This window comes from Nyctereutes procyonoides, unplaced genomic scaffold (genome assembly GCF_905146905.1).
Source record: "Nyctereutes procyonoides isolate TBG_1078 unplaced genomic scaffold, NYPRO_anot_genome, whole genome shotgun sequence".
NCBI classification, from domain to species: Eukaryota; Metazoa; Chordata; class Mammalia; order Carnivora; family Canidae; genus Nyctereutes; species Nyctereutes procyonoides.
Window position 1 is genome coordinate 24121958 of NW_026575140.1, and position 25983 is coordinate 24147940.

Here is a 25983-nt window from a genome sequence, read left to right on the forward strand (position 1 = left end):
ACTGCTGCTCACATCTAGTGACCACATGGAGCCGTGTGGCCAAGCCTGCTGGCCGAGGAACAGGCTGGGACAGGCTGGGATGGCCCTTCTACCCCCCAGCGCCCCAGAGGGAGTCTTCAGAGCAGAGCTTGGGGACACTGGTGCTCAGAGTGAAGAGTATGCCCTGTGGCTGCAGAGCCCCCGAGAGCAAGTGGGGCTGTGGGACCAGAAGCTTCTGCTCCCCCTTAAACCCCACAAAGGATGCCCAGGTAACCCAGCTCCTGGGTGGTATCACAGCCTGGGTGGGGTGGGGGGCGGCCAACAGACCCAGACTCTCACTGGGCCCTAGGAAGCCTAGGAGAAGCACTTGGAAGTCCATCAACCATTGAACCTTAAGAGAGGACCCCGTGGGGGCATCCCTGCAAGGTTGAGGGTGTGGAAGCTGACCTTTCCCAGCCATGAATGCCGCTGTGTGTGAAATCCCAGACCCCGGCAGGCCCAAGGTGCCAACTCCCTGCCCCCGGGGGCCCGGGATCCACATACACAGAACTAAGCAAACCACTCAAGCAGCACCCCTTCTTTGAGGGGCCTGTCCTGCATCTGGGGCACAGTGACCAATGTCATCTGCAGTGGCACCAGCCGGGGGACTCCACCGAGACCCCCACGTTCCAGAGGCCAGGAAGCTGAGGGCCTTGCCCCCAGGTCACACAGCTGGGAAAGTCCAGGAGGGGGTCGGCATCACAAAGGCCTTGCCCCCTCCCCCAGACAGCGCTGCTCTAGAGCTCAGGAGGCTCTGCAAGGGGTCCTGGCCCGGAGCACATGTCTGGACCATGTGTGACATGGCCCAGCCTGGAAACGGGGCTGTGTGGGCATCCCTGGGACCCGGTACCCTCCACCAGCCAGGAGGCCCCTGGCTCCGTTCCCCACCCAGGAACCAGGTTGGCAGGAACAGCTCTGGCCTCCCAGGCCAGCAAGAGAACAGAAGTAAATGACAGCAGCTACTCAGAAGGAGCACAGTGCTCCTCTTACTATCATGTATTCGTTTGACAAACTTCACCCAGAAGCCTTTGCCCCAAGGTCTCCCCATTCCCAGAGGGAGAAGAGAGTCGAGGACAGCCCCCCCAGCAGGCTGGAGGAAGGGGCAATGGGATGTGGGAGGCCCCTAGGATATGGGAGTGGCACCCTCTGCCAACAGCACTAGAAGCACACCTGCCCAGGAGACCACGGGGAGCTCGTGCCCCAAATGCCCTGACACCCCTCCCCAGGGGGCACTCCCCAGCAGGCCTCCAAACGCAGGGAGGAAGCAGAGCCTGGCGCCCCTAGAGACACCGATGCAGGCCCCACCCTGGGGTACTGACCAGTGGGTCCCCAGAGCGTGGGCAGGGCCAGGCACAAGGGCCAGATGTGAGCCTGAGGCCAGATGCAGGCGTGCGTAGCCTTACCTCCTTCGTTCCCACAGCTCTGCCCCCCAAGTGAGGCCCCTCCTCCCCGTCCCTGGGTTCACTCCTGATCCTACCCAGGTTTATCCCACTTGGATGGCCCCCGGGTGCCCATCATCCCCACCGCGGGGCCTCCACAGATCTAGGAGCTTGTGTGCCATGTGGGGTCCTCCCACCTAGCAGGGCTGCTTTAAAGGTGGCCGGGGTCTTCCTGGATCCTCTCCCCAACAAAGGGAACCTCCTCTCAGTCTCTCAAGAACCCTCTCCCTCACCTGTGAAGATGCCACTAGATGCCACTAGAGCCAAGCCCCCACCCCCAGGCAGGGGCCTCCGAGCAGCCTCCAGGGAGCCACAGAGCCCCCAGGCTCCCCCCTCACCCTGTGCTTTCCTTGCAGGCTCCATTCAGGACCATGACAGCAGGCTTCTCCAGGGGCCCCCTTGGACCACCACATCCTCCCAGTGCCCAGACAGAGGGGCCATGCCTGGGGAGCAGCCCCGCCAAGCACCGCCCCCAACCATGACCCGAGACCTGCAGCCCTGCCAAGCAGCTGGTGGCACAGGGGGCTCCTCCCAGCCCCCTGGTGAGGACGGTGCCCCAGCCAGCAGGCCCACCAAGGCCACAGGCAACGGAGCCCAGGCTGTGGAGCCTCCAGAAACCCGGCCGTGGCAGGCTGGGGACGTGGAGCCCAAAGCCCCGCTCCTGAGAACCCAGTCCCTAAGCAGCCTCCCGGGGAAGGGAGGCAGCCCCCGGGCCCCCCCGGGGAGGGGCTATGCACAGGCCCTACCACAGCAGGCCAGCAGGGCAGACGGCAGCCCTCAGCAGCTCTACACTCTGAGCATCTCCGGTTCAAGGGCCAGACCCACGTTGGACAAGACTCCCGAGGGCCCACGGGTCGAGGACCCTGGCCCCCCAGAGGCCAAGGCTCCACCGACCCCGGAAGAGCTGAGTTTCCAAAGGTGCTTCCAGGAGACCCCCCCCAGCTTTACCTCCACCGACTATACCTCACCGAATGCCACCTCCGGGCTCCCGCCGCTCAGGGCCCCCCCGGGCAGCAACGCCAGGCCCTGCAGGCCAGCCACCTACTCGAGATTCCAGGCCAGCAGGGCAGATGCCTGGCCTCCCACTGTTGAGAACAGCTTCCCAGGTGCTAGATTCGGGGTCCCTGCTGCCAAGCCAGAGCCTTTTCCTGAAGGGGGCAGCCCCAGGGTGGCCTCCTTCCAGTACCCCTTCCTGGCCCTGCACGGGGCCGGCCCAAAACCCTTCCCTGAGGACGCAGAGAGGGCGCTGGGGTTTGCTTTCCGCCAGCCTAGGGGAGCATGGCCAGAGGAGGCGGGGGGCACAGGCACGGCCTACCCCCTGCCTGCCCTGCCTGCTCCCCAGCCCTCACCCTGCTACCCTGGCCACCCTACCCTAGACCCCCCTGGTGACCTCGGTTGTGCTCCCGCACAGCCTGGTGCTGCTCACCCGGCCCCCAGCCCCTTCTCGGAGAGCACAGCCACCTTTCCGGACAGTTTGCACAAGAGCCTGACCAAAGCACTCCCTGAGAGACCGCCTTCAGCCCATGATGACACGCTGGGGAGCCCCAGGGGGCCCCCAAACTCTCTGCCACAGAGGCACTTTCCCGGGCAGGCCTATGGAAGCCCTGGAGCCAGTGGAGTGGGTACCAGCCCGGGGTCTCTGGACACGGAGCTGGCCACTCCAGGGCCCCTGGCCACCCGACTGCCCCAGCTGTGGGACCCTGCTACAGCCCCTTACCCCACACCCCCCCTGGGCCCCCCAGCCACCACCAGGAGTGCGTTCTTTGAAGGCCAGCCCAGCCTGGACCCACATCTTGGCCTCCCCCGGAGTCCCCCGCTGCCCTGGCCCCAGGTGCTCCCAGCCACCGGGCCTGGCCCCCACCGAATGGAGGTGCTGAGCCGGCTGCCTTTCCCCCCCGGGGCCCCAGAGTGGCAGAGGGGTGGCCAGGGAGCCCTGGGCACCGCCGGCAAGACTCCCGGGCCAGGGGAGAAGCTGGCAGTCCTGAGAAACAGCCCCGGCCAGCACGGCGGCAGCTCCCCAGGACTGTTTGCCTACAATGGGCTGAAGGACCCCGGAGCCCAGCCCCTATTCTATGGGGTGACCCAGTCCCAGGTGTCACCCCGGGCGACCCCCGGCCTGCCCCCTCCCAGAGTGGTGGGTGCCTCTCCCTGCGAGTCCCCACTGCCCTCACCTGCCACCAACACGGCCAGCAGCAGCTCCTGCTCATCTCTGTCCCCGCTATCCAGCAGCCCAGCCAACCCCAGCTCAGAGGAGAGTCAGCTCCCTGGCCCCCTCGGGCCCTCCACCTTCTTCCACCCTGCCACTCGCCCCCAGGAGACCAGCAGCCCCTACCCATCCCCTGAGCCCCCACACGCCATCCCCATGCACTATCCGCCAGAGCCCGTCAGAGCCTTTCCGTTCCCCGCAGAGGGGCTGGGGGCCGAGGGCGCCTTCAAATGCCTAGAGCAGGCCCCATTCCCAGGCTCAGGCCCCAAGGTGGACAGCGGGGGGCTGGAGGACTTCCCCCAGGAGCCGCCCCCCTACCCCACCCACCACTTCCCCCTCAGCAGTGCCAGCCTGGACCAGCTGGACGTGCTGCTCACCTGCAGGCAGTGCGACCAGAACTACAGCAGCCTGGCCGCCTTCCTGGGGCATCGGCAGTTCTGCAGCGCGCTCCTGGCCAAGACCAAGGATGGCCACCCACAGCCCCCGGGGCTCCCCGGCCCCCCCACCACCCCCAAAGCACCAGCCAGCGGGAACCCAAGCCCACTCAGCCACACCAAGACAGTCCCCTTCCTGCTAGGTGGGGACCTCCGGGCCGAAGGCAAAGATGACCCCCTGAGGACGAGTTTCCTCCCTGGCCTGGCTGCCGCCCCCTTCCCCCTCCCGGCCACCGAGCTGGACCCGGAGGATGATGCCAAGCTGGACAGCCTCATCACCGAGGCGCTCAATGGCCTGGGGTACCAGTCAGACAACCCTGAGATCGACAGCAGCTTCATCGACGTCTTTGCTGACGAGGAGCCCTCTGGCCCCAGAGGTCCAGGTGCCGGGCAGCCCCCCAAGACCAGGGTGGGGACCATGCCAGAGAACAGAGCCCAGCCCCCACTCCCTGGCGAGGCCGCCCCGCCAGAGCCCCAGGGCCCCCGCCCAGGGAATGGGGGCTGCCTGGCCCGCAGCAGGCCCAAAACCCGCTCCCTGGGCCCAGCCCCCGCACAGGCAGATGGAGTTGGCCTGGCCAGCCAGCAGAGGAGAGGGAAGCGGTTGACGTTGTACCAGAAAGAGCTGGACACACCCAGCACCACCAGGAGCCAGAGAGGCCCCAAAGCCCCATGCCTGAGGCCGAGGAGGAAAGGCCACGGGGCTGACCCCACCCCGCCCCGTCCCCGGGACCTCAGAACCCAGACCCCCAAGAGCCACGCAGATCACGCCCGACAGGCCCTGCCGGTGGAGACCAGGAGCTCTCGGCGTCTCCGCCTCTCCCCGGGGAAGGACTCCAGGAGGAGGAAGCTGCGTGGCAGCACCTGGAGCAAGGAGCTCATCCACAAAATCGTGCAGCAGAAGAACAAGCGCCACAAACGGCAGGTGCGGTGCGGCCAGGGTGGGCGCCTCTCCCTGGTACCCCCCAGGCCCCTGCCTGGCAGCGCAGAGGACCAGAGCCTCGGAGAGCACCCCTGTGCCTCAGAGTCCGAGGAGGAGGATGGCTCACGGCCGCAGGGCTCCCGCAGCAGAGGCCGGCCCCGCCAGGGCTACGGGCGGTGGCGCCGAGGCGCCAAGCAGGAGGTGGATATGACCCTGGGTCCCCAGGAGGACGGAGGGCAGCAGAGGCCCAGGGAGGTTGTGAGGCAGGAGGCCACAACCGTTAGGGGCTCCCCGGACCCAGAGGAGAACCGTCCAGCACTGGACTCCTCCCAAGAGACCCAGAACCCCAAAACTGCTGAGGAGCTCCCTCCAGATGCCACAGAACCTCCCAGAGGGGCTCCAGGCCCGTCTCCAGCCTCCCGTGGTGAGAGCCCCCGCCCCCCAGCCCCGGAGCAGCCAGCACCGGCCAGAAACGACCACCATGTGTCCCGTGGGGGCTCCCCAGCTCCGGGGGTGGACAGTCTGCCGGGTGCCTCTGCGTGCACGGAGCCAGCCATCTCCCCCCACGGAGAGGACCCCCCTGCCTACCCGGCAGGAGAACTGCTGGTGCCTGTCCCTCCCGCTGCTGACCCCACCTACCTTGAATCTGCTGTCCTGTTTCTGAAGAGCCCTGATCTCTGTTGTGGCCCTGCTCTCTTTAACGGAGACTTTCTGGAGGATCCAATGGCCAAAAAGGGGCCCCAGCCCTACAGCAGCCCCCACAGCAAATTGTTCCTTGGACCCAAAGACCTGCCTGGCTGTTTCCAAGAAGACCTGTACTCCAAGCCCTTAGCTCTGGACACTCCGCCCACCAGCAGCATGCACCCTCTCAAAGATGGTGTGGGCACCGATTCCCTTGAGCCAAAACCACCCAGGAATCCACCCTACACGATCCACGCAAGCCCCAGCAAAGCCGAATCACTGCTGACTCTGGAGTCCACGCCACTCTTCTCGGGGCTGACCATGGACAGATTTGACCCGCCAATCTACAGCAGCCTACCTGGAAGTGAAGGCACCCACTCGTCGTTGGTGTGTGCCAACCCTCCCCCAAGGAAACCCCAGTTAGAGCCGCCATACTCCCCGTTTCTGCCTGATAAGGGTTGGTCCCTGCTGGAGGAGTCCCCAGTGCTGGCCAGCCACATGGGTCATCTTCCTGACCTCTTGGGGGAAAAGGCATTCTGTAGGAGGTGCCCTGGGGAAGGGGCAGGGGCCACCAGCCCTCCCTCTCTGCCTGGCAAGGTCGGCGAATGTGGCATTGCTTTTATGGGCAACCTGTCCGAAGACGAGTTAGAAATCAAAAGGCTGGTCGCTGAGTTAGAGAGTCAGCTGCAGAGTAAAGGTGTGCACGACACCCCAGAACTGCTGTGCGCGGCTGGGCACGCAGGCAGGACGCACACGGGCACTGACGCCCCTCTGCCCACGCATCAGGCTGCCTCGCCTCCCAGGGACTCATTCCCTGAGGCTGACCTCACCGGCCTTGGGGAGTCAACTCCACACCCAGAAGGGGCAGAAGCAGCAGCGGCCACCACGGCAAGGGCTTCGAGGAGCACCCAGGAGGAGTGGCCCTCACCCCACCCAGGGGAGACATCCCCCTCCCCCCATGCGCGTGCAGATGGGGCATCTGGGGCGCTTGTAAATCTCAGTGGGGCTGACCGCAGCTTCCAAGCAGAGTCGAGAGCCAGAGTCTCCAAGACAGGCCCCCCCAAGGCTGAAGGGGACTGCAGGGTCCACCCAGAAGTCTCTCTGCCCAGCTCTAGAGAGCTCTTTAAGCCTCCACTGGACATGAGGAGCTTAGCAAAGTGCAGCCCCAACCGAGAGCCTTTACTTCCCAAAAATAACAGAGCCTCCAAGATGCGGCAAAGCACGGTCCTGCTCCTTCCCAGCACGCGGACAGGTGGTCCCCTCCAAGAGCCCAGTGAGCTGGAAGCGTTCGGCAGCCCACTTGCCCAGCTGGCACCCGACTTGGCACTTCGGGGTGCCGGGGTTCTGCCTCCAGCTGCCACCCCCTCTTGTGGTACCAGTCATAAAGATGTCCCCCAAGGATACTCTGTAAGCAGAGCAGGCCAGCCAGAAAGAGCTGGCCTCCCCCACTCTGGGGTGGGAGACATAGGCCTCAAGGGTAATGAGGAGTCTGTACCAGTGGGGGCCTCCCCAGGTCCTGCCTGTGTGCCCCACACCAGTCCTGGCAGGAAGCCCCAGGACCCAGCCACAAGCCCCCTGCGTCAGCTCCAGCTCCTGGTGGCCAGAGCAGCTGGGAGTGAGGAGGGTGCTGACACCCAGAGCCCTCGACACAATGAGTCCTCAGACCTGGAAGGGGACAGCGTGGAAGGTGGGGATCTAGCCTACAGCCCCACCCAGGATGTCCCTACAGCAGCCCGAGGTCAGTTGGAGCCTGAGGCTGATGGACACCTGGACTCTGTCAGCCAGGCTGAGATGCTCAAGGGCCAGGGCAGAGTCACGGTCAGTGTCAAGGCTGAAGCAGCACTGGCCAAGCTGGCCGGGGATGCAGACCGGCTAGGGGGGCAGCTCCAGGCAAACGGGGTGGTCTTGGGCCTTCAAAAAGAGGCATGGGCCACCCCAAGCCCTGCCTCCTCTGATGCAGAATCCTTGGTACCGGCCTTGGTGGTATCCCACGTCCAAAATGGGCCTGAAGGCCAGACTGCAGAGGGGGCAGCCAGCCCGGGCCTTGAGAAGCAGCTGCTGCTGGCCGGAGAGAGCCCTGCACCCCCCATCAGAGGCCCGACCACTGGGACCCGCTCACCCACTTTTGCAGCCTCTCCCATTCCCTGCGGCCCAGAGCACCTGCCCCAGGAAGACCCTTCAGGCGAGCTGAGGGGGCTGCTCCCAGCACCTTCACCCTGCAGGGACCCCAGCAGCCTGCAGCTCCCACCAGCCCCCTCCCCTGCCTGGCAGCCTCCACAAAGGGCTAATTGCGCCCCAGCCAGCACAGAGACCGGGGCTATGCGACCTCTGTCAGCTCCCCCATCTCCAAAGACAAGCCCCAGTGGCTTCAAGGGAAGCCTGGCTCACCACCCTCTCCTGGGGGACCACAGGCCCCTGGAAGACCCTCCTTCGGGCCAGACTGGCTTTATCAGTATCTTCACTCCTGCCCATGGGGAGGACCGCCCTGAAGGCAGCACATCAGGACCTCTAGAGGGTTCCAGAAAAGAGAAGCCAAGGAGATTACCTGCATCTACCACCCACTCTCCCCCACTGAGGGCCAGCTCCCCGAGAGTGACCATGGGAGCCACTACCCTGCCCGATATGTCTGCCACTGATGACATGGGGGCAGCCAGAGGCCCCAGTGTCGATCCTCCAGACCGCCGCTGCAGGGGAGCTCCACCCAATGCCAGCCCCAACAGGCTGCCCATGGGCTCTGCCTCCTCAGACCTTTCAGGCAGCAGAAAAGGCCAGGGTGTCATCGCTGTGCCCACCGACCCTTCCACATGGGGGACCCCAGGGCCAGGTTCCTATGCCTGCCCAGAAGGCATGGCGGGGGCCGGCCGCTCTGGTGCCATGAAGGCCACTGGAGCTGCCAGCAGGGCCCCAGCTGCCACCTGCCCGTCCACGGAGCTCCGCAGGGGCAGAGCCACATCTCCCGGGAGCACAGCCAGTGTCTCCAGACCCAGCAACCTCAGAACTGCTCACCACACCCCCCAAAGGGACCCCATCAGTCCCCAGGGCACCCCACAGAAGCCCATGTCCCCAGGAAATGCCCCCCAGGACCAAGCCCCCAGCAGGCGGCTCATGACTTGTGATGTGTGTGCAGCCTCCTTCCGCTCGGGGCCGGGCCTGAGCCGCCACAAAGCCCGGAAGCACGGGCCACGCCAGGGTGCTACCACCCAGCCCAGCCCACCGGACCCTCCGGCTCCCCGGCCCCGGGCCTGCCATACCCCTGGGAAGAAACGCCGCAGGGTACCTGGGAAGGAGAAGCTGAGGCAGGAGCCGAGTGGCCCCAGACGAGCTCTCAGGACGCCTCCTGATCAGGCCACAGAGGCTCCTGAGGATGCATTGGGTCCTCAGAAAGCCCAAGGACTCGGTGTGGGGGACACACAAGGCTGTTACCGCAGGGGGGATCCACGCCCCCCAGGCCCAGGCGAGCCAGGAGTGGACAGGAGGCCTGCGGAGCCCAGGAAGCAGGGCCGGTTGGTGAGGGACAAGCGCGGTCCCAAACAGGCAGAGAAAGGAGGGGGCCAGAGGCGGGGCAGGGCGCCCACGGACGTCCCCAGCAAGTCGGAGGGGAAATCGCAGGAAAAGGTGAGAAAGCCGAGACCAAGAAGGTTCCAGCAGGCAAGTGGTCCTCCAGTCTGTCTGGGTGAGATTTCTGACAGAAACCACTGGGATCCGTCCACTGCGATGGCCAGTCCCCCAGGGCCTCTGGGTAGCCACCTCTCGACGGGAGCCGAGCTAGATGCCGACGCCACCAGACCCAGGGTGATGGAGAACACAGGGGGCACAGATGCAAAGGAGACGCCAGCACAGAGGTCACCCCGGGATTGGATGGCTTGTCCTGAGGGGATGGAGTGGGTGCCTCCTGGGGACGGGCCCAGGGGACAGAACACAGCCTCGGCCAGGGGGTGCTGTGGACCCAGGGAGACCAGCATGTCGAACATCTGTGAAGAGCCGTCGAGGACAGCCAGGGCTGAGCCCGCAGGGACCAGCAGAGCAGGAGAGAGCGGGTCAGGGCAAGGAGCCCAGGAGGGGCACGGGCCCCCCTCGCACCCCCCAGGCCCTCATGAGACCTGCAGTTCTGGCGGCACCAGTAGCAGCTGCCCCCAGGGCCCATTACAAGACCCAGAGGCACAGGCCGGGGTCCAGGAGCAGGAGGGCACTGGTCCTGATGCCCCCGGCCCGAGTCTTGGAAACCCTCTGAGCATGTTTGATGATGAAGCCTCCTTTTCGCAGCTCTTCCCTCTGGGCGACCGCCTGACTCGGAAGAAGAACCCCCGTGTCTACGGAAAGCGCTGTAAAAAGCCAAAGGCGCCACCACCACTGGAGCTCCATGGCAAGGTGGAGGGCAGCATGGTGCTGGCCTCTGCCCGCTTGCCCACAGACCTCAGCGACTCGGGCTCACTCTGCCTCTCTCTCAAGGACCCGTGGGGTGATGAGGCCACAGGTCTGCCGGAGTCCTTTCTCCTGGAGGGCTTCCTGAGCAGCAAAGTGCCCGGCATTGACCCCTGGGCCCCCAGCCCAAGCCTGTGGGCCCTGGAGCCCAACCCAGAGGCAGACTGCACAGAGGACCACCGGTCAGAGAACATTCCTGAGCTGCACATGGTCCCGGCATCATGGCGAGACCTGGAGCTACAGGCCCCTGCTGAAGAGATGGCCTCCTCTCTAGGAGACGTGAGCCCAGAGCCCCCCGACCTGGAGCAGGAGCGATATGACAGCGGGCTGCCCAGGAATGCCGTGGATCTTGAGATACTCAGTGCCAAACTGGAGATGCAAGACCTGTGCTTCTTGGGACCCTGTGACGATCCTGTGGGTGTCCCCAGCACAAGCTTCTTAGACTTTGGGGCCGCGGTGACCTCCCGGGGGCCACAGAGCAAAAGGCCACAGGATGCGCGTAGGGCAAGAGAGGAACCAGGCCGGGACCGGCACACCAAGGCCAGGAGGGCATCGTACAAGTGCAAGGTGTGCTTCCAGCGCTTCCGCGGCCTGGGTGAGCTGGACCTCCACAAGCTGGCCCACAGCCCCTCGCCACCGCCCACCTGCTACATGTGCGTGGAGCGCAGATTCGGCTCCCGAGAGCTGCTGCGGGAGCACCTGCAGGAGAAGCACGTGCAGAGCAAGGCGGGTCGCTGGGCTTGCGGCATGTGCCTGAGGGAGGTCACCGACGTCTGGATGTACAATGAGCATCTTCGGGAGCATGCCCTGCAGTTTGCCCGCAAGGGGCAGGCACGAAGGTCCCTGGGGCACTGGGAGGGGGACAGGACCGTCACACACTTCCTGGGCAGCATCATGGGACATGCGTCCAGACCCAGTGGGGACAAACGCTCAACTGGCAAGTCAAACGGGGGCCCCGTAGAGGCATTGGGGCAACAGACAGGAGCTGGGAAGGAGTTCCAGAGGGAGAGGGTGAAGCCCAAGGCCCCTGCCAACACCTCAAACCCAGACGCCACCCTGACACCAGGCGGGGCTTTGGCCGCCAGCAGCCCGATGGCCTGCGGGAACCCCACTCTTCCCAGCGGCTCCACCAAGATGCCCCCCAGCCTGTCCCCGGAGCCCTGCCCTGGCAGCGAGCAGCTCCTCCAATCTATCCCCATGCACGAGGGCTGCAAAGACCCCTCCCGTGATTGCCACCACTGCGGGAAGCGGTTCCCCAAGCCCTTCAAACTGCAGCGCCACCTGGCGGTGCACAGCCCTCAGCGCGTCTACCTGTGCCCCCAGTGCCCACGGGTCTACTCTGAGCACAGCGAGCTGCGAGCACACCTGGGGGAGGCGCACGGGGTGAGGGAGGAGCTGGAGCTGCCGCACACCCCGCTGTATGCCTGCGAGCTCTGTGCCAACGTCACGCACATCAGCAGGCGGTCCTTCGTCTGCAGCTCCTGCAACTACACCTTCGCCAAGAAAGAGCAGTTTGACCGGCACATGGACAAGCATCTGAGGAAGGGGCAGCAGCCCTTCACGTTCCGTGGCGTTCGCAGGCCTGGCGCACCTGGGCAGAAGGCCCCGACCCGCGAGGGCACACTGCCCAGCAAACGGCGCAGGGTGGCCGCACCCAGCAGCCCCCCCAGGCCTGGCGCCAATGGGCCTTTGTCCTGGGGCAGCAGCCCCACCCAGAGCGAGGGGTCACTCCCGGGCCTGCTGCAGCCCTGCCCGGAGGCGGCTCCTGGCGCCACCAAAGGGCAGCCCAGGACCCCGGAGAAGCCTTTGGATCCTGTGGGCCACCTGGTCACAGGTGGCGATGTGCCCTCTGACCTCCAGGAGCTCCTGCCCCCGGCTCTGTCTCCTTTCCCCGCAGCCTCTGCTGATGGCCAAGGTGGCTGCAAGCCGGATGGAGCCCTGGGGAGGTCTGAGGGTGAAGCTTCTCCAGGCAGCCCCGGGCCTCTTCTGCAACAGGCTCTCCCACTGGGGGGTGCTGTGCCCCGGCCAGGGGCCAGAGGCCAAGATGTAGAAGAAAAGAGGGCTACAGGCCCATTCTCAGGGAAACGCAGGACCCCAAGTGCCCCTGGCAGGTGCGCCCCTGACCACTGCCTGGAAGCCCCCTCCTTGCTCCAGAAGGAGAAGCAGGTGTCCACATGCCACATGGTGCCTGAGGGAGGTCCAGGGGCCCCCTCCCACAAGGGCAGTGCCATCAAGCATTGGGGCTGCCGGAGTTCGTCAAAGGATGGGTCAGTTCTGTCCACATCCAGCAAAGCTCCCAGGTTCCCGCTGCAACCCAAGAAGGCTGTGGCCAGTCCGACACCCAGAGAGCTAGTCCACGGCACTGAGGACAGGCCAAAGCCCACCACCCTCAAAGCCAAGCCGAGCCCCAGCTCCCAGGGTGGTGGAGGCCCACGGCACAGCACCAAGATAGGTGGCAGCCAGGCCCAGCCAGCCAGCGGGCAGCTCCAGAGTGAGACAGCCACCACCCCAGCCAAGCCCAACTGCCCAAGCCAGGGCTCCGCCCCAGACAAGCACCCCCCTCGAGCCAAGGGCTCTCCCAAGGGGCCAAAGGAAGCTAGTGACCAGGAGCCCCGAGGAAACCTGGGCATGAGGGAGAATGAGGAAGTCAGCGAGAAGAAGAGGAAGGGCCGGGCCCCAGGGTCAAGCAGGATCGAGAGTGTGGGGGGCTTGGGGAGAGCCCACCTGGTCCCTGACAAGCATCACCGGGCCCCCCGAAAGCAGGCAACGCCTAGCCGTGTGCTCCCCACCAAGGCCAGGCCCGGTAGCCAGAATGGCACAATGCCACCCCAGCCCTCGGGGCCCGGACACGCCCACGGGGACTGCAGACGTGGCAAGGAGGGGCAGGGCAAGTTCTGCCCCCAGGGGAGACCCCTGCAGAAGCCCTCCAAGAGGGACAGGGCTGTCCACAGTGCTGAACCTGCCCATTCGCGTGCCTGCAGGACCGCCGCATCCCAGAGTGACCTGCTCAGCCAGCTCTTTGGGCAGAAACTGACCAGCTTCAAGATCCCTTTAAGGAAGGACCCTCCTGAGTAATTTGTAGATGCAAGTGAGTGCCTGGGAGCAGGGCTTGGAACGACCCGGTGAGAGGGGGCTCCTGTCCATGCTGATGCGCCTCCGTCCTGAGAGTATTGGGTGGCAGCCACATGGTAACCCGCTTGACTTCTGCAAGCGCCAGGTGGCTGGGATTAGGGCTGAGACTGTGACACTTCAAGTAGGGCGCAGGGTGGACAACAGTCTCTCTCTAGATGGAAGCTGAGGGTGAGTCCCTTCAACACCAAGCAGCTCTTTCCTCGAGGCCAAGAACTGGAAGAGGGAGCCACCCACCCCATGTGCCCCATCGCCCAGGCGCAGTACGCCACGGATGCTCCACCTGAGGGTTTGCACGGGGTCACCCTCCCCCCTCCCCGAGTCACCTAGCAGGAAAGCGAGCCCAGGCCACCAGTCACCGCTTCCAGTCAGGTGCTGGCTGGTGGCCCTGAGTGTTGTTCCTGCTGTTGCTGGAATCCCATTGACACTGCATGTGGGGGCAGGGCTATACCCTGGAAGAGTTGATTGTGAGCCCCCCTCCCCCCGTGGCCCCAAAGCGCACCAGGCCTGGCGGTGGCCACTGTCTGTGCTGCTGATGGAAACGCTCATGCACCTCGACCCCTGGGGATGTAGAGAAAGCTGCTCGCCAGCCAGCTCCCTCCGGCTCTCCCTCCCCAGCCCCCTGCCTCTGCCGAAGCCCTTTCTAGAGCCTTCTTCCCACAAGGAGCTCTCCGCTGCAAGTATCAGCAATTTTACTCTGAATTTCTGGTGCTATTTCATGTTGTAATGTGAATTCAGGCTTCCTTGGTGTGTTTTACCTGGGGGATTGGGTGGGGAGACCGGCCGGGGAGGCGCCGCACCACGGGCCCACCAACGCGGGCGGCCCAACAAGTCTTTCACTGGCTCCCCGGCTGCTGGCAGGCTCCAGTCCCATGGTCTGGTCGCGGTCTCGATCCACCACGGTCGGAGCTGCCAAGTGGGACACTGCGGCCGGGGCGTGGCGCTGCCGCCCAGTCAGGGAGGCATCTCGTGCACTGACATGACCCAGGGGTCGGCGCGCATGTCCTGTATATGGAATCGTGTCTTCAAAGGGGGCAGGAGGGTAGGAAAGGCTTCCTTCTGTTCTTAGGTATCTCTGAGGTTCGTGGTTTGTGTTGTTCTGTTGTTGTTTTATTTTCTTTTTTACCTTGGGTGCAATGTGTGTGTCAAAAGTTTTTATTTTGATATTTTGAAAGAGACCAAATTGGGCCCAAATTGCCTTTCTAGAAGGTGCTGTGTGCCACTCAGAATGCCTTTAGTGCTGATGAATAAAACACGGGGACTCTGAGGTTGTACTGTGCAAATCATAGTGAACTCAACCTGTCAAATATATCCTCACTATTTTCACAGAAAGTCTCCAGCTGTGGCATCTGTCCTCCCGCCGGCCCATCCTGCCAACCCCACGTGAGCCCAGGGCCTAGTCGTAAAGTGCCAGCCTCAGCTGTCACCAGGGCCCCATGGTCCTGCAGTCACACACACACCCCACCCAGCTGGGGACCCCGGGGATGTCAGGAAATCGTAAGCATGGCTCAGTCTAGGGGACCGGGGAAGGCAGCAAGGGCAGTATGAAAGGTCAAGGCAGGAGACACCACCCCACTGCAGGCTCAGACCCTGAGGTCCCCATGTCCTGAGGATAACCCCCAAAGACTCCAGTGTCCAGGACAAGTGCCTGCAGAGCACGCAGGGCTGTCCAGAGTCAAGCACCAATCCCCTGTCATGCCCCTGGCAGCCCAGGGCACGAGGAGACACTCAGAGGGGGATTGTGTGCGGGGAAGGGGGGTCCACAGGTGAAGCCGTAAGTGGGGTATCCACACTTCTGCCCCAGCCCACAGGGCCCCCACCCACTCCTGTGCCCCTTCCTCAGCCAGGAACACCCCTCCCAGGTGCTCCCGCCCCTCCCATCCGTGCACCCCCAGCCCTGGGGGCCCAGGTCATCCCTCTGGCATTTGCACCTACTGTGTGCTGGGAAATGAGGCAGATGCCATCTCTGCCTTTGGGGGCTTCCAGACAGATTCTGTGAGGGGGGGGGGCTTTGGTTTTCTTGGGAGTTCTCTGTAGCAGGGCCTCAGATGCGGGCACAATAGGGCACAGGGCTGGAGTCTGGGGTTGGGGTGGAGTGAGCCTGGGCTGTGTTTGACAACAGCCATCTGGTGACTTGGGGATGCAGACCCCTGGGGCCCGGGCAGCTCGCAGACCTGGGGCAGCCGGGCACCTGCGGCAGCCCAGTCCCAGGGAACAGCCCAGATCGTCATCAGATGTGGTCAGCGCCCGCCTGGCCAGCAGGTGGCAGCATTGGCCCGGCGCGGTCGCTAAGGCGGCTCAGCCGCTGTCGCCTCAGGCAGGGTGCCACCAGCAACCACACGCCAACCCCAAGCGTGCGGGCACCCCAGCCTCATCGCCAGGCTCAGAGACCCAGGCTGACTGCACAGCTTCCCCCACACCCACCTCACCCCGACTCCCTGCGAGGCAGGTGATGTGGTGCATCAGGGGTGCCTTCCAGAGGGCCTATGCACGCCTCCCAGAGCGCCCCATCTGATCCTTCTGGACAAAGACAGGGGAGGGTTGGGTCAGGAGCAGCCGGGAACAGACCCCAGACAGGGACATGGCTCCCTGAGGCTCCCAGGAGGTAGCTGCTTCTGCCCTGGGGCTCTAGGAAGCCAGCATGTGCGGGCTCACCCCTTCCCAGCAGGGTCCCTCCAGGGGCTGCCTCAGGCAGGCAGGGTGGGCAGGGGGAGACCATGTGTTAGCTGCAAGGTCACATAAATGACTGTACTGTTCAGTTGCATCTATACTAGGCCCAAAGCTGACCCTAGGGTCCCCTTGGCCCCACCAGCCCAGAGGCAGGTTGGAGAGATGGTTCCTGGGACCAGGTGAGGGCATGCAGGTGCAGGGACTGGATGGGTGAGCACCTGGACTCGCCAGAGCCAGAAGGGGGTTGGGGCAGCTGCCTGTGGACTGGCCACCAGAGGGAGGGAAGCTGCTGGTAGAAGCAGGCTGTGGCCTCCTGCCCCAGTCCCGTACAAGGGGAGGCTTCCCACACAACCACAGGCTTCCCACAGCATCCCTGGAGAACACGGCAGGCTTCCTAAACTTCGGGGCCACAGAGAATCCTGTTTCCCAGGAGAGTGTGTGGACTGCCACACTCACGTGGTGGGAAGACACGGGTCTGAAAGGACCCCACAGAGACAGAGAAGCAAAGAGCCTCCAGTGAAAGATGGAACCTTGCAGTCTGGGGCATTCCCCAGGGCTGGAGCTCCTGGAAGCACCCCCACAACAAGGGGTTGGGATTGGGGGACCCCTGGGTATTGCCCCATCCCCTGTGACTGTGCTGTGTGGGGGCCCCAGGGATCCAGGCCATGTCCCTGCACCTCATTTCTCCCCGTCCAGTGGGTGGGCAGCAGGCACCTCATGTCCTGGGGAGCGGGAGCCACAGCCCTGGGCCCAGGGTCCCACCACCAAAGGAGTGACAGGCTGAGCAGCTCCCTGCCTGGGCACCTGGAGCCACAGCCCCCTTCCCACCTGGAGCCCTCTGGCAGGGAGGGGGCAGGCAGGGCCTTCCCGAGGCCCAGCGTTTGCTGGGCCCAGGCCTTGGTTTGCTGCTGAGAGACACCCAGCTCATACCTGGGCCCGTGTGCAGTGCCACAGTGAGTACCAAGGGGCAGCAGGGCCGGGAGGCAGAGGGTGGACCTAAACCATCCCCTCTAGACCTCAGCGCTCTCAGCCACCAGTGGGCACAAGAATCACCAACAGCTCTTCCAGCCCTGACATCCAGGGGCTCCCTCTGAGGACTAAGAGCCAGGGCCTGATGGACCCTCCCGCCACAGCCATCCCGGTGTCACCTTCCCCTCCCTCAGGCCTCTGCCCAAGACGTGGGCTCCAGAACCCCCGTGGATCACAGTAGCCTCCCACAGTGCCCCCACCCCCTCCCTGCTTTATTTATAGCCCATTTCCCCCTGCCAGGAGCCCCTGGGCGCCCTCCTCCTGCTGCCCTGAGCCACGCAGCGCACCGTGTACGTGTTGTTCAGGGTCATCCCCATGTTGCCTGGACTCTGCAGTGGGGAGAAGGGAGGAAGGGCGTAGGGCAGGAGGGGAGGCAGGAAGCAGTGCGGAGAGAAGGAGAAGGAAAGGCAGGAGGCCAGTGGGGACTTGAGCGTTTCCTATCTGGTGATGTCACATGACCCCAACTCTCAGGGATTGGGAAATATCCAGATAATATTTCCTGTCTGCGCCCAACACGGCCTTGCCTGGCGGCGTGAATGGCCACACGTGGGCAGCTGCATGAAAGGGGGCCTCTCACAAACCCCTGAGCCCCAACCGCAGCCCAGAGCCCTCATGTCCCAGGATATCTGAGACGCTGGACTCACAGAGGACCATAGGCCCCAGGGCAGGAAAGGCCAGTCCGGTGGGGTCCCGGCCCCGCTCTCCCTGTCCCTCAGACATCCTGGAGGTCAGACAGGATCCTCAGCTGTGGGCAGATGCCTGAGCCACCCACCACCCTGCCAAGTAGGCGACGGAGGCGGCAGCGCCCCCCCACACCCGCCTGCCGAGGGTGGCCCGGTTGACACCTCACTGTCACCAAAGCTGTCTGGGCTCCTCCCCTGCCCCTCCCGCAGGCGGCCTCCTGATTCCTAACTTAATTTATTTTGACATCCTCGCTGCCGTTTGACCTCCTTACAGAGTCACGTGGCGCTTAAAACTCATTATCCCCCCATTGCAACAGGAAGTTAATTAAACCCTTCACAGAGCCAGTGTTGATGAATGTCAGGACAGGCCAGCCGGCTGCCGGCTGCTCCAGGGCCTGCGGCGACCGGGGCGAGGCGGGGCGGAGCACGGCCAGCAGCGCAGGGTCCCCTCTCCGCCAAGGCGCCCACCACTGCCGGCATCCGTTCTGGAACAGAGTGTGCACACTCCCTGGCCCTGTGGAGGCCCAGGCTCTGCCACTCACCTGTTGTGGCCTTGGGCAAGAGACTTATTTCACTTCTTTGAGCCTCAATTTACTCTTCCAGCAAATGGGAATTCTAACAGTCCCTTCTTCAGAAGGCCATTATGCGCAGGCAACGCATTGACCTGTTAGTGCTCGTCACATGTGTGCCAGGCGCCAAGGACACCCACACCCCGCCACTGGTATAAGGTGATGGAGCTCCAGGTGCCCCCAGAAGAGACGCCAGGCCCCACAAGCTGGAGCAGAGACGAGAGCTTGATCTTGTCTGGAGCAGTTGTGGGCTTCCCAGAGGAAGGGCTTTCTGGCAGCAGGAACAGCTTGTGCAAGGGCCCGTGGACCCATAGACGAGGAAGTTCAGAGGAGGAGGTAGAGATGGGCAGGGCTGAGCCCAAGACCATTATAAATGGCTTCTGGGAAGATCCCACTGGCTTCAGTCTGCAGTGAGGATGGCACTGACCTTGTGGGGTCCAGCGGAGTGGGCAGCAGTGGTGGTGCTATGAGTGGGGTGACGAGGACAGGGGCTTGGAGCAGGGTGGGGTGGGGGCACTGTATCAGGGTGCGTCTCACAGCTATAAGTAGGTGAAGCCCTGCTTACGGGGAGGGCAAGTGTCTCAGAAAGAAGGCCCCTCATCCATCCTGGCCTCCATAAATGCTCCGCGGTCTGCTCCGGCCCCAGGCTCCCCCCAGCCTCTGCACCTGCTCTTCCCTTAGCAAGGATGCCCTTGGCACCACTCTTCTGTGAGCATCCTCTTCCTCCTTCAAGGGCAAACTTAGGTTTCTAGAACAAGCTGTGGTTCCCTTGTCACAGCCTGAAAACCAGTGCAGGGCCTGGCTAGTGGGAGCCCCTACAGCCTGAAAACCAGTGCAGGGCCTGGCTAGTGGGAGCCCCTTCCCCACCCCAGCAACTGCCCAAACTGGGGCAGCCCTCCCAGGGTCTGGGGCAGCACAGAGCACACCCTCAGGCAGCCAGCCCACAGGCCAGAGGACAGAGGTGGACCAGGACAAGAGCCCAGAACTGCAGAGGCATCCAGGCCAGAGGAACCCTGAGGGGTCTCACCCCCACCCCCACTTACATACGAGGAAACCAAGGGCCCCGGAGAGGGTCATACCCTCCAAAGTGGCAGAACCGGGATTTGGACCCACTTTTTCCTGGTCCTAGGTCAGGCTTCAGCATGTGGGCTCTGGAGTTCAGCAGCCTGGGGTCACATCCCAGCGTCACCCTGCCTGAGCCTCCGCGTCTTCGTCACCCCCATCGCAGCCCACTGGGTCCCAGTTCCAGCTCAGCCACTTTCTGCCGGTCCTAACCACCAGAGCACAGCAAAAGGACATCGTGAGAAGATATGAACCAGCCCGAAGGATGGGCTCACGAAGGTGGGGCGCATGGGGATGATGACCACCCTGAGAGCCGGTGCCCCAGTCAAAGCCATGCCAGGAGAGGCCTGGGCCCAGACACCCTGGGCGCCTACCCAGGTGGCCTCCGGGAAGCTTTGCAACCCCAGCCAGCAGGCAGCTACCAAAAGCTCAGATCCAGTGAGCAGGGAACAGCCAGGGTGTGGTTGGGCAACCCAGCTCCACATCAGGCACTGCCAACCGCGCACACGGCCTGCACGCAATATTATGTTCTTCACCAGTGGCTTTGGGATGTGAACCCTAGCATTCCTTGCAGACATGCAGGAGCCAGAGGGAATGGGCTCACAGTGGGCTTAACCTGCACACTCTCAGCAACTCCACACCCTGCATCTCCTCTCCCACCTGATCAGGGGCCCCTTCAAAGCTGCACTCAGATGTCACCTTCTCCAGGCAGCCTACCTTGAATTCCTCAGGCAGAGGTGGTGGCTCCTACTCTGGGCTCACATAGCCTGTCCTTTCAGCAGTGTTTCCTGCTCCTTGTTCCTGAGTATCAACAGGCCTCCCCCGATGTGTGGCAGCCTGTGCCAGCAAGGTCCTATGGCATTGCCACTAGTCCTAAACAGGCTGCAGTTTCTTCTTCTGGGCCATGGGGTAATAATATCTTCCCACGGGGCGGACAGAAGGGGCAAAGTACAGAAGGAAACTGCTCCAGAAACAGCTCTGTCCTGGGTCAGGACCTTTCGGCGCCTCAGGGAGGTGTGACCCGTGCAGGAATGTGGGGTCCTGCGCTTGGTTTAACGCTCTAATTTGGCTGCCCTGAAATTCTTAGTTTTTAAGCAAGAAGCCCCATGTTTTCCTTCTGCACTAAGACCCCAAAATAGTAGTGGGTCCTAGTCAGCAGTTTCTGCTCCTGGACCACCCCTGCCTCTGCGGCACTGGGAGAGGTGGATGTGTCCTTGGGAAACAAGTAGCCAAAGTGACAGCCATCTTTCCCTGTGGCCTAGACAGGCACCACTGAGAAAGCATGGCTGTCTCTCTTTTGCGCACCCTCTGCATCCTACTCAGCGCAGATCCCCAGCCTTTGCAGCAGCGCCAGCCTGAGTGCCACATACTGTGCATGGAGCCTCACACCCAGCCCTGGTGCCAGCTCACAGCCCCTCCTTTGGGACTCCTTCCATCTCCCAGGTCCTCGTTCTGTAGTAAGGCCCTACTTTGGGAATGACAGCAAGGCTGTCTTCTTTACAAAAGTCTTCTGCTTAGCCCCTAGGCCTCGCTCACCCCCTATTTCTTCTGAATACGAGGCAGAGGGAGCAGGTACCAAATGCAAGTCAAGAATATGAAAATAAGAGAACACTATTCAACCTGGGGGCACAGTTCCTAATGCAGTGTAACGTGAGCTTCAGTAGAAAATGGGGGCCTCTGGGAGACCGTGAATATGTCCCCAAAGACAGGAGGGTCAGTGTCCACTTCCAGGACTGGAACAGACGACACTGAGCCTGTTCCAGGCTGGGAGGGGACGCAGGTGTCCGCTCAGCCCCGTGGCGGGGCCTCCTCCTTGGGCAAGGACTCCCTGGGAAGTCACAGCCTACTGAGGACAGTGCGGGGCTGAGTGGGGGAGGAGTGCTGCAGGGGCAGCAGGGAAAGGCTGCTGGCTTCTGCAGGCTTCCCGACTTCCAGCCAGACCAGAGCCCAAGGGAGGAAGGCCCGAGGTCCCCATTCTCCATGTGGGGATCGCACCAGGGGATGCTGCTTCCACCTGTCTCGGACAGATCCCCACTCAGCCACAGACAACTGCACACCTGAAATCTGGCCCAAGGCACTGTGGGGAGTCGAGGCCTCGGGCTTCCTGACCCGGCCCCACCGCGCTCGTCCTGCAGCTGGAGGGGGCGGTCTGGAGGGCAGGGGTCCTGGGCGGGGCCGACGGCCTGGGGGCGGAGCCACGGGGGTCAGGGGCGGGGCGCAGGGGTGAGCAGAGCCAGGCGGGGTCAGACTTCGGGGCGGAGCTAGCGCCGAGGGGCGGAGCCAGGGCGGCCCGAAGCGCGGCCGGACGCGGTGCCGCGGGCGGCGGGACAGAGTAGGTGGTTGAATCAGAGCTGGGCCTGAAGACAAAGCTGCGGGACCCAAGGAGGAGCCGAGGAAGCCCGAGGTCTAGCCAGGGCCGGGGGAGGGGCCAGCGGGGCGGGGCCAGCGGGGGCGGGGCCAGCGGGGGGCGGGGCCGTACCGTAGGGAACCAGGATCCTCCGGGGGCGGGGCCAGCGGGGGGCGGGGCCAGCGCGGGAGCGGGGCCGTATCGTAGGGAACCAGGATCCTCCGGGGTCGGGGCCAGCGGGGGGCGGGGCCAGCGCGGGGGCGGGGCCGTATCGTAGGGAACCAGGATCCTCCGGGGGCGGGGCCAGCGCGGGGGCGGGGCCAGCGCGGGGGCGGGCCGGAGGTGCGGCGCCGGGGACGCGCAGGCCCCGCCCCCTCGGCGCCGGCCCGCCCGCCCGCCGGGAGCGCCCCGGCCGCGGCAGCCCGGTTCTCCGCGCGCTGCCCGCAGGTTCCATTGAGAAAAGCCGAGCGGGTGCGGCGGCGGCGTCTGCGCGGGAGCCGAGGAGCCGGCAGCAGCCCGCCGCCCCCGGCGGTCGGCGCGCCCGCAGCGCAGGGCCTGGCCTCCGGCCTCCGCAGCGGCTCCGGGCCGGGCGCGGCGGGCTGGGGCGCGGGCCGGGGCGGCCGCGGAGCCCGGGGGCCGGGGGCATGAGCCGCCCCGCGGCCCCGCCGCGCCCCCGCCGCCCGCCGCCGCCCGCCAGGGGCTAGAGGCGGCCGCCGGGAGGGCGCGCGGCGCCGGAGACATGTCCAGGAGGAAACAGAGCAACCCCCGGCAGATCAAGCGTGAGTCAAACTTTGCCCGCCGGCCGCGACCCCCGGTGCCCCCGCCGGCCCGCCCCCGCACGCTCACCCGCTGGGCTCCCGGCGCCCGCGACCTTCACCCCGCGCCGCGCGCCCCCCGCGCTGTGCGCCGAGCGCGCGGTCATCTAACCTCCGCCGGCCCGGCCCCGCGTCTCGGCGCTCGCAACGGGGTCCGGCCCGCAGGGGGGCCCGCCCGGGGCGGGGGGGGCCGCAGCGGGGCGGCTGGGGGTGCGGCCACCTCGCGTCCTGCCCCTCCCCCGCATCCCCGAGATGGTGCGGCGATAAGGCGGCCCCGATCTGGGCTCAGATAAAGTTTAAAATATTCCATTCTGCAAGTCCCATCCTGATAAGATCGCTCTGTCGGGACGGGCTGAAATTGTGATCTTATCTCGCAGCGCGGTTGACTCTCCCAGGCTTTGTATCTAGAGGGAGAAACAGAGACCGGGAGGGAGCGGGGGCACCCGGGCCGCGTGGAAATGCGTGCCCAAGTGGCGGAGCCGGCCCGTGCCCACCGCCTCTCCGGCTGGCCCCAGAACCCGCGTGACCGGGGTGGGGGCGGGGGCGGCCCCCGCAGCCCGTGCGCTCGGCTCCGACCCCGCGCCCGGCCGCCCGGGTCTCACTCGAGCCTTGCCTGCCTAGGGACAGCCCCTGGAGGTCCGACCTTACTCCCTGCCCCGGCCAAGGCCGCACGTGCTGCAGGCAGGTAGCCCCCACCCCCCCTTATCCCAGGGGCTTCTCCAAACCAGGAAAAGGGGGCTTCTGGGGACCCAGCCCCAGGTCATGACTGCCTCTGTGCTTTTCCCAAGTTTCTCGCCTATTCCGGCCTGTGGGTCACTCCCCAGGGGACTGCGCAGCAGCGGAGTTCAAGCTGCCAGTGCCCCATGATAAAAGCGCCGCGCACTTTGGGCCACTCGGCTGCGCGACAAGCGAGAGAGCGAGCACACAGGAAGCGCCGCTCCCCACCCCACACCAGTAACTTCGCGCCTCTGGGCCACGGCCCGAGGTCGAGGTTTCCTCCTCCGGGGGTCGCATCTCCCAGGCCCGCTGGGAGGTGAGAGGGTGCCTCCAGCCCTCTGACCAGCCCGAGGCACCCGGGCATTGCCTCGTCTGTCCACACCATCAAGGCCACCGGGATACCATGTGCGCGCCTGGGGGGAGTGTCTACCCCCAGGTCCTAGCTCGGGGGATGCAAGCATGGATCTGGATTTCCGTAACCCACTCCCCTAATGTGCACGCGGGACCTGTTTTCCGAAAGTCGCCTTCTATCAAGTCAACTTAAGTATTCGAACCACCCACAGGTCCCGATCGGCGCCGGGTCTCTGGTTTCTCTTTCCCCTCCTCCCCTGTGCGCCTCTGCTCGGTCTGTTCTCTGTGCGTGTGTATGTGTTTCAGCGTGATGAGAGATACAGATAGCGCGGGCAGGGAGATCTCAGGCTGGGAACCGATCGACAGCGCCGATAAGGCCTCGAGCAGGGCGAGCGCCGGCCGGGCCGGGTCGGTGGAGCGCTGCGCCTTGGGGACATGGACCGCGTGGGGCCCGCGGGCCAGCCCCCGCTGCTGACCCTCTGCGCGGCCAGGATCCAGCCAGGGGCAGGGACGCGGCAGGCGGGCCGGGCACCCTCCCTGCGGCCCCCCGCCCCGGGCGCCTCCTCCCTCTGGCAGATCTCGGCGCGTTAAGATGCGAGCGCTGATTGTCACCAAGCGGCGGCGGCGGCACCCGCCCGCCCGCCCGCCCTCTGCCCGCGGCGGTGCGTGCGGCCCTGGCAGCTGCGCGCCCGCCGCGCCGGCCTCACCTGCGACCAGGCCGCGCGGGTGTGGAAGGGAGGGGGCCGGGCGTTTGGGGCCACCGCCCCCCGCGCCCTCACCGAAGCCAGGGCGCAGCTGCCCGCGCCTCCGTGCGCCTTTTGTTCCGCGCGGAGATAGATGTGCCGTGCGATAAGGCGCGCAACCGATGGCGGAGGCGATAGGCGCTTCCATTTATTAACTTCAAACGTGGGAGCGGGGGAGGGCGAGGCAGGAGCGCGGCCTTGGCCGGCCAGATGGCCGAGACGATAGGCCCGGCGGGCTGGCGGGGAGCGCGGGGCAGAGCCCTGCCCGGGGACCCCCGGCCCGCCGAGCTTGCCTCCCTCCCGGGTCGATGGGAGCTCAGATAAGCGCGGGGCCGGTCGGCCGGATGGCGATCGCCAGGAGCGATAAGAGGCCTTATCTGTGGCCACCAGGCCCGGCCGGGTTCGAGGCAACAACAGCACGGGGGAGTCTGGGCGGGGAGAGTGGGGCTCGGACCTGGGCCAGGGCGGGGTGGGGGGGGCGGGTCTGCGCCCGGTCGTCTCCACGAGTTTTCTTCCCAAACATACTTAATTGCCAAGAAGTTGATCCTCCCCTGCGGGTGGTACAGTCCGTCAAAATGAAAGGAAAGTGGCTCTGCTGGCCCCGAGCTCATGGCCAGGGGAGGGGACACCCTCCGGATTCCTAGTTGATGGTGTGAGATAGCCAGAGGTGGGGCTTGTCACCTCCAGGAGGGAGCATGTTTCCCCTTGAATGGCGTTGGGGGTGGTGTGTGTTCTGGCAAGTGGGAGGTGTCCCTGCTTGGAGTTTAGCTGAAAAAAATCAAGGTGATTTCCGTTTCCCAGGCTGGGGGGGGTGGGTTGTAGGGGGGAGCCAGGGTGCTGATGGTCTTTCCAAGCAGGTCCCCCAGATCAGGATGGGAGACCTGCCTCGGTTCACTCAGCAGGTCTTTATTGAGCACTTGCTGTATGCATGCCCTGGGTCCCAGCCCTGGCTTAGGTGGAGGATCCTAAGTAGAAGTCCAGCTGGGGGCATGTCCCATGTACCTCCAGCGAGCTCAGTAGTAGGCCTGCCATGGAGGTGCCTCCAGGGTCAATGGGCTGCCCTCAAGTTCCCCCTCTGAAAAATAGGATGATGATTCCCAGCTGTTGTCGGGGGTGTGAAGGGCTCAGAGGCACCGGACGGACGCTAGGGAAAAGACAGATGCCTGTGTGAGGAGGTGAGGAGGAGGGTGGTCCAGGCCTCAGGTTCCCCCTCTGAAACATGCTGACAGGAGTCAGCCGCCAGGTCAAACTGGTGATGCCGTGGGGCCCACTTGGCAGGAGGGGCCCTTCAGGGACATGGGCCTGGATGCCAAGTGGAAACCCAGGCCCGCCAGGTAGGAGGGGGCTTCTCTGCATGCCCCGCCCATCCCCCTCCAGCAGCCACCCAATCTCCTGGGAGGGCGTTGTTCACACATTCTCGGAGTTTGATTAAACGAATTATTGGTGGCCACAGGATGACTAATTCACTCCATGCTTCAGACTCAGCCTGCACTGTCGAGCCACTCAGCACCTGCCTGTGGGGCTGGCGGTACCTTCTGGTGGTGAGGCCAGTTCCAGAAAGCGGGTGAGGCCCAGGAGGGAGAAGGGGTGGTCCGTCCTTGAGTTTTTGGGAACTCTGCACAGAGCCAAGCACATTCTCCTCCCAAGTACGGAAGCCCCCGGGCCACTTGGCAGTGCCTGCATCTCGCCAGGATGGCAGAGGGGTAAGGAAAGAGGGAAATTGGCCACCTGGCCGGTCCTGATGCAGAG

The 25983-nt window shown here is 64.6% G+C and overlaps 2 protein-coding genes across 6 annotated transcripts in view; both read left to right on the forward strand.

The window, feature by feature from the left end:
- ZNF469 (zinc finger protein 469) overlaps nt 1–14531 on the forward strand; it is a 120216-nt gene extending 105685 nt beyond the window's left edge. For all 5 annotated transcript variants that reach the window (XM_055306721.1, XM_055306717.1, XM_055306720.1 and 2 more), the window contains exon 3: nt 1814–14531. In XM_055306721.1, the coding sequence (XP_055162696.1) occupies nt 1897–13194 (11298 nt within the window). In that variant the 5' untranslated portion in view covers nt 1814–1896 and the 3' untranslated portion in view covers nt 13195–14531. The remainder of the gene's footprint in view (nt 1–1813) is intronic.
- A 7748-nt stretch (nt 14532–22279) lies between these two features.
- ZFPM1 (zinc finger protein, FOG family member 1) overlaps nt 22280–25983 on the forward strand; it is a 68533-nt gene continuing 64829 nt past the window's right edge. The window contains exon 1 of the mRNA XM_055307238.1: nt 22280–22387. Coding sequence (XP_055163213.1) covers nt 22348–22387 — 40 coding nt within the window. The 5' untranslated portion in view covers nt 22280–22347. The remainder of the gene's footprint in view (nt 22388–25983) is intronic.